Source organism: Enhydra lutris, unplaced genomic scaffold, assembly GCF_002288905.1.
Source record: "Enhydra lutris kenyoni isolate GAN:26980312 unplaced genomic scaffold, ASM228890v2 scaffoldscaffold6, whole genome shotgun sequence".
NCBI classification, from domain to species: domain Eukaryota; kingdom Metazoa; phylum Chordata; class Mammalia; order Carnivora; family Mustelidae; genus Enhydra; species Enhydra lutris.
This window is the reverse complement of record NW_019154090.1, coordinates 16,210,456-16,217,943: the sequence shown is the minus strand read 5'-3', so window position 1 is coordinate 16,217,943 and position 7,488 is coordinate 16,210,456. Positions and strand designations below refer to the sequence as shown.

Here is a 7,488-nt window from a genome sequence, read left to right as displayed (position 1 = left end):
CATAGGTTCAGTTTTTAAAGATTTTTTGTAAAAGTTCAACATACAGAGAGCAAAATGCGTAAATCCCAAGTGCAGATCTGGTTGAATTTTCACAGAGTGAACACAGTTATGTAACCAGCACCCACATCAAGAAATAGTACATGACCAGCACCCCCAGAAACCCCCTCCTCACCTCAAACACGTGGATTTGATTTACCTTTTTTTAATTTTAGTTTTTATTTATTTTTAAAAGATTACTTTTAAGTAATCTCTACACCCAACATGGGTCTCAAACTTACAACCCCTAAATCAAGAGTCCCGTGCTCTACTGACCAAGTCGGCCAGGCACCTGTTTTGCCTTTTTTTTTTTTTTTTAAAACAAGAAACAAAAAAACATTGTGTAAATGGACTTTCATATTACATAAGATTTACCCATGTTGATTTGGGTAGTTACAGTTTTTTAACCTCATGAGTATATAGAATTCCACGATAGGATTTTTGCAGAATTTACCCATTCTCCTGAAGGACATAGGGAAAGTTGCTGCATTGGCTGTTGTAAATAGAGCTGTTGTAAACAGCTTGTCCTAATCTTTTGGTGAGCTCATATACACATTTCTGGTTTATACATAGTCAGTATGGAATTTCTGGGGATGGGTTCAAATTCATTACACCACTTGCTTTGTGAACCAAAGCATGTTATGTAGCTTCTCTGAGACTCACTTTTCTTGTTTGTATATTGAAAATAAAAATAGTTGCCACTTTCTGTTGTCACAGATCTTTTATTGTTCTTTTTTTTGGTCACAGATTAAAAAAATTTTTTTTTTAATTTATCTGAGAGAGAGCAGGAGCAGGGGGTGGGGGGACAGACAGGAAGGGAGAAAAGGGCTTCTTGGAGCCTGACACGGAGCTCGATCCCAGGGTCTTGGGATCATGACCTGAGCTGAAGGAAGACACTTAATGACTGAGCCACCCAGGCATCCCTGTTGTTACAGATCTTAATAAAACAATATCTGCAAGGGACCTGGTCCCAGTGTAGCTCCCCTTTCTTTCCTCCTTCCTCTGCCATGCCAGAGCCCCCTCTGCCCTAGGATACAAGCTCTTCTACTAGACTCACTCTTTGCCAGGAGTCCTCAGTGTGAACCTGGAAAGCTTGCCTGGTGCCCAGGGCTGGTGGGCGCTTTTCCCTGGCCATGGGCTCTCCTTTGTGATTCAGCCACTGGTGCCCAGCCCAGCACTAGCTTGCTGTGATCACCGTCACTGCTAACAAATGTTTCTATGACGCTCTCCTTAAGTGTGTGGCTTGTAGCCAATGTTCTCTGGAGACTGGCCCAGGAGGGGGAAGGAATGAGGACTGAGGAGAGGGAACAGCTGTTGAGATCCAGACCAGGAATTTATAACAGACATGACTTTCTTGCCTGGTCTTTCTTCCCTGATGTCCAGGCAGGAGTTTTTCTTAAGCTCTTTTATTCCTTATTTTTCCTGAAACTCCTCAGATCAGGCCATGTGGGTCAGTGGGCCAAGTGGAAAACTTACCTACAGAGGGCTCTGTCAAGATAGAGCTTACTTCTATCTCTGCATAATGGCATCCTGGAGCATTGTGTTGGGAAAGATTCAGAAGGTATTATCCAGGCTTAGGAAAGTGCTGTGATTGATTAGTTATGTCTGTTATATGCATGGGAGGTGGTGGCAATGGCACACATTTCATGTGTTTACCTTTATCTTTGGCTTGAAGTTATTGGTTGATACTGCTCAGAATAGACATGTATTTGGTTTAGAGAGGTAAATGAATGTTTTTTAATAGGTGGGCTAAGCGTGCTTTCATTTATATGACTATTGACATATTTGGATTGATTTCTACCATTTTATTTTGTGTTTTCCCCCTTTTTTTCTTAATTGAATTTATAGTTATCTGTAATCTGGTCTGTTTTCTCCTTTTGCCTGGTTTGAATTACATAAAAAATATTTCTCTGATTTTAGAGGCTATTTAAAACTTTTCAGTATGCATATTTGTCACTGTTTCTGTTCTTCTGAATGATGCCCTTTGCTGGCCTATTTTTGTTGTTTTGTTTTATAATTTTAAATGAAAAATTGATGATTTTCTCAGATGATTAACTTTGTGTACATATTTTATTTTATTTTTTAAAAAGATTTTATTTATTTATTTGACAGAGAGATCACAAGTAGGCAGAGAGGCAGGTAGAGAGAGAGGGGGAAGCAGGTTCCCGGCCAAGCAGAGAACCCGATGTGGGGCTCGATCCTAGGACCTGGAGACCATGACCTGAGCTGAAGGCAAGGGCTTAACCCACTGAGCCGCCCAGGCGCCCCTGTGTACATATTTTAAATATTCACTTATCATTGTTTCTCTCACCTCATTACATTTTCTTTTCGCTAATACTACACCTCCATTTCTGCTACTAGTAGGTAGGATTAGTTGACAGCTTCCTGTGTGCTAGACAGTTGTCCTGATTCTTTCATGTGTTAAATCCCTTAATCCTCCACATAGTCCTGGGAATTTGTCATCCCTACCTTGTGGATGAGGAAACAGAATCGCACAAAGGTTGGGTTGTGCTGGAGATCCAGCATTAGGAAGAGGTGGAGCTGGGCCTCAGTCCTGGCTATTTTGTTTAAATATTGTGTGTGTTTAATTTGTTCGTGTAAAATTTGTTTAAATCTGTGTATGTTTAAATTTTTTGTTTTGAAATCATTTTAGGTTTACAGAAAACTTGCAGATAGTACAAAGAGTTCCCATATACTTTCCACCTGGCTTTCCCTAATGTTAACATCTTACAAAAACGTTGTACATTTAACAGAAGAAGTTTATATTGGTAAAATACCAGTAACTAAACTATGGACTTTATTTGGATTCACCAGTTTTTCCACTCATGTTTTTTTCTGTTCCAGGATCCAATCTGGGATCCCACATTGCATTTAATAAATATACATGTATTTTAAAAGACCTTTTATTTTTTATTTATTTATTTTTAAAGATTTTATTTATTTATTTGACAGAGAGAGAGATCACAAGTAGGCAGAGAGGCAGGCAGAGAGAGAAGCAGGCTCCCCGCTGAGCAGAGAGCCTGATGCAGGGCTTGATCCCAGGACCCTGAGACCATGACCTAAACCGAAGGCAGAGGCCTAATCCACTGAGCCACCCAGGCACCCCTAAAAGACCTTTTAATATAAAAGATTTCAGAGTTATAGAAAAATGGAAACAATAGTAAAATTTATCACTCAGCTTCAACAACGATTGACTCATGACCAATTTGTTTCATTCATGCCCCAAACCAAGTTACTTTTTTCTTTTTCCTGGTCCTGGTGGTCTGTAGTTTACAGATGTGCGTCCTACAGATCACTTTATTTCACCTGCTTCCTATATGACAGTTTTCTAGTTCATGTATTTTATTAATCATGGTGTTTCTAAAGCCAACACCTAGAACTTCTTCTTCTTCTTCTTTTTTTTTTTTTTTTTGCAAGAAGAAATCTTTATTATGCACTTTGTAGAAAGAATTGAAGGGCCCAGAAGTGGCAAAGTTATGATTACTTAAAAATAACTTAGTTAAAATTTCATCCTGAAAAGCTTTCAAAAGAGTTAGTCTCTTGCTGTTTAAGAAAGTGTATTTTAATTTTTTGGCCAGAATATATATTCACATGTAAAAGGCACTGAAGGACTGCAGGCCCCACTCTGTGGCAGATGATCAAAATTGTCTGACACTATATGAGCAAGAAGATCTAACCTATTCCAGTGTTTTCTCCTCTGAGAACCCAACTGTTACACAGACTGTTGGCTAAAGCGCGGTTGAGGTATGCTTTTGTTGAGGGTCATGAGGGAGGGAAGAGTCCTGAGTGCCAACCATCACGAACTCGCCAGCCTTCTGAGGGATCACCATTTCATCTTAATCTTCCTCAACAGTTAATACCACTACCATTTTGGGACCTTCCATTTTTAGTCTTGAGTTTCTTACATATGAAATGACGACAGATGAAATTGGTCTGTGAATCCTCTTAGAATTCCAGATAGCATTGTGTTGGTGTGGTTTTCTGAGGGGAGGGTTCCAAAGCAAAGCAGGCAGGGTTTTCAATGTTCATGAGACACAGTGAGGTGTAACATAAACCATAGGATTAAACATTTTTCTTTTTTTGTCTCCTTTGGATAAAATAAATACCAGATACTAAAGAGTCTATAGTAAATTCTCTCTCTCCTACTTCTCATCCCTGGGGAGAGATGATAAGTTGTTAGGGAAGAGACCAGCCAACTTTTTCTGTAAGGGATCAGGAGACATTGTAGGCTTTGTGGGCAGACACCTGTTCTAGTATTTCCCTGAGAGAAATTTTATAGAAATACAAGCACATACGTATACACGTTCTCTCTCACAATTCTGCAAAAATTGTAGCATAATATACAGAGTATTCCAGACTTGGCTTTTCTCATTTAAACCAGGGGGTGGCAAACTATGCTCCTCATAGGCCACTTCAGGCCTGTTACCAGTTTCTATAAATAGTTCTATTGGAAGCTGCGTTCATGTGTCTGCATACCGTCTATGGCTGCTTCCATGCCACCAAAGCAGAGCTGAAGAGTTGTGACAGAGAACATTTGGCTTGTGAAGCCTAAATGTTTACTCTCTGGCCTTTTAGAGAAAAAGTTTGCTGGTGTCTGAGTTAAACACTGTGTTTTAGCCCTCCCAAACTAGTCCAGAAAGAGCCTCCTTACCCTTTCTCATGGCAGCATACTATGTCTTTGTATGGCTGGACCATTATTCATTTAATCAGACCCTCCCCTAAGGGATATTTAGACCATTTCTGACTCTTTGACCCTTACTGCTACAAACAACATGGCAGTGGGTAACCTTGTACTTACCTCATTTTCCGCAAGTGTGACCATATTCACAGGATGAATTCCTAGAAGTGGCATAGTTCATGGAAGCAGAGCGCACTGGTGATTTTTACGGCTAATGCCAAACTGCCCCCCACAGAGGTTTACCAGCTTACATTCTCGTGGTGTTATGAAAGTGCCTGTTTGCCCCGTCTTTGCCAGCAGAATGTCCTGCCAGCCTTTAAACCTCTACCAATTGCTACATGGAAAAAAAAAAAAAAGGTAGCCCAGGTGGTTCACTTTGCATGCTTTTATTTGGGTGAGTTGCATCTTCTTTTAGGCACTTCAGAGGTGAGTGGCTCCTTTCTGCTGCTGGTGGTTTACTCTCCTGGTCTGAGGGTCTTCTGGGGGGTGGTCAGGGACGGGGGGTGGGCTTCTCTCTCTGACCCTCTTGTATCGCTTTCACAGACAAGCTTTTGGGGAACAAAAGTCTTAAGGACAAACATGGGATGGCAGTTAGTGCCATCGACATTCCAGACATCAGAACTGGGGAGCCAGGGGGGCCCTGGAAGGGCATTTCCATTCTGCTCTGAACTCGGAAGGCTAGCGTTCAGGGGGTGCAAGCCGCCCTCCTCCTCCACTGTGCTTCTGTTGACGCAGGCCGCCTCGTGTTCCTCCAGCTTCTTGATGGGGACCACGTGGCAGGCATTGTATTTGCAGCTGGCCATCTTTTTGGCCTTCTTGGGGTTCTTCCTCCTGCACGATGCCAGGTGGTACTGAAACCTGCTGAGCGGGACTCGGTGGTGAGGGTTGTAGGGGCAGATTTCTAAGGCTTCGGCTTCCATGAGAAATTGTTCTTGAAGCAGATGAGCTCACTTCCCAGAGTCAAAATGAAATGCCCTTCGTGGAAAAACGCTTTGGTAAGGAGGATGGAGCTGTCCTCTGCCCAGAATTGGCGCTTAGAGCTCTGTCAGCCACGTTCTTAACAACTCATGCTTCCTGTGCTCTGTGGCCACGAGTGGTGGGTTAGGAAAAGGACAGGAACTGTCGGGGGCAGCTGCACAGAGACCAGGTTACAAATGGCAGGTGAGACAGAAGAACCTTATAAAGCAAGAGCCAGAAAACCACAGCTGCCCCACAGGAAGGTAAAGAAGGTACAAGCCTGCTGCCCTTGAGTCTGAGACCTATGCTGTGTGATGTCAAGGAGCAGTCATGAAAGGTCACAATGGGCAGCTTGAGTCATCAGCAAAAGGCTGCTTGTCCATTGCTTTCAAGGGGCAGGGTGGCTTTGGGAAAAGCTGCCATTCAAAATTGTGGCATGTCTGTTGTCATTTAACTGTTTCTAAACTTATATGTTTAATATAATTCTATATGTATTTGGGGTTGAATCTACTATATTATTTTGTGCTTCCTAATCAATGCTTTGGTTTTATTTTTTCTCTCTTCCTCCCTGATTTTAAATAGATAATTTTAAAAAATCCCATTTCCCCCATGATTTTGTAAGTTCTACATTCTCTAATCAATTAGTGATTACTTTACAAATTAAGACATTCATAAATAACTTACCAAGGTTTCGAGTTCATAGTAGTTTCATCCTTTTTCCGAATAATACAGGATTTTTTCTACATTTACTTCCCTCTTATTATGTTATTTTATTTTTATTTTTCTTAAAGATTTTACTTATTTACTTGAGAGAGAGCAAGTGAGAGAGAGAGCATAAGCTGGGGAGGGGAGGGGCAGAGGGCGAGGGAGAGCAGGCCCCCCACTAGGCAGGGAGCCCAATGTGGGGCTTGATGTGGGGCTCTATCCCAGGACCCTGGGATCATGACTTGAACTGAAGGCAGACACTTAACCCACTGAACCGCTCAGATGCCCCTTAAGCCTAATTTTTAAGAAGATCCTAAGACAACACTGCAGTTATCATTTGATATAGTCCAAGTTTGTGGACAACTGTCCTCATGTTGACTCCTCTCTGCTACATGTGTTTTAAGACCTGCCACATGGGATCACTATGTTTTCATTTAGAAATTTACTTTTTAGAACATTTTCATGATGAACCCTTTCAGTTTTATCTGAAAATGTGTTTATCTCATCTTCATTCTTGAAGGATGACTTAATGGAGGATACTTGTGCTTTTTCCTTTCTTCCCACTGAAGCAGAGTTCAGTTTCTTCCAGCTCCCACTGTGGTTGAGAATTCAGAATTCCATCATCACCTAACTTCTTTTGAAGGTAATCTGTTTCTTTTCATATGTCTGTTTTATTTTATTTTAAGCTTTTGCTTATTTATTTGACAGAGATCACAAGTAGGCAGAGAGGCAGGCAGAGAGAGAGGAGAAGTAGGCTCCCTGCCGAGCAGAGAGCCTGATGTGGGGCTCTATCCCTAGACTCTGGGATCATGACCCAAGCTGAAGGTAGAGGCTCTAACCCACTGAGCCACTCAGGTGCCTCAATATGTCTGTTTTAAAGAGCTTTTCTTTATCTTTGGTTTTTCTGTAGTTTCACTATGATGTTGACATGCGGGTCTCTTTATTTATTCTTTGTTTTTACTTTTAGGCCTCTGGAATCTGTGGATTAATGTCTTTCATTAGTTTTGGAAAATGTTCAGTCGTTGTCTCTTCAAATATTGCTTCTACCTTATTCTCATACTTCCACTGAAGTGATACATGTCACTTCCACCGACATCTCATTGTCTAAAGCA

At 41.4% G+C, this 7,488-nt stretch overlaps 1 protein-coding gene across 2 annotated transcripts; it reads right to left on the bottom strand.

Moving 5' to 3' along the window:
• Positions 1–5,092: 5,092 nt before the first annotated feature.
• Positions 5,093–5,882, bottom strand: LOC111141920 (gametocyte specific factor 1 like). Of its 2 annotated transcripts, XM_022494770.1 has the most exons (2): positions 5,358–5,634; positions 5,170–5,282 (listed from the first exon to the last, which is right to left on the bottom strand). In XM_022494770.1, exons 1-2 carry the CDS (start codon positions 5,632–5,634, stop codon positions 5,170–5,172), a joined length of 390 nt encoding a protein of 129 aa, XP_022350478.1. The 2 variants fall into 2 exon arrangements, with proteins under 2 accessions (XP_022350477.1, XP_022350478.1); XM_022494769.1 differs by having other exon boundaries at positions 5,093–5,882.
• Positions 5,883–7,488: the final 1,606 nt, after the last annotated feature.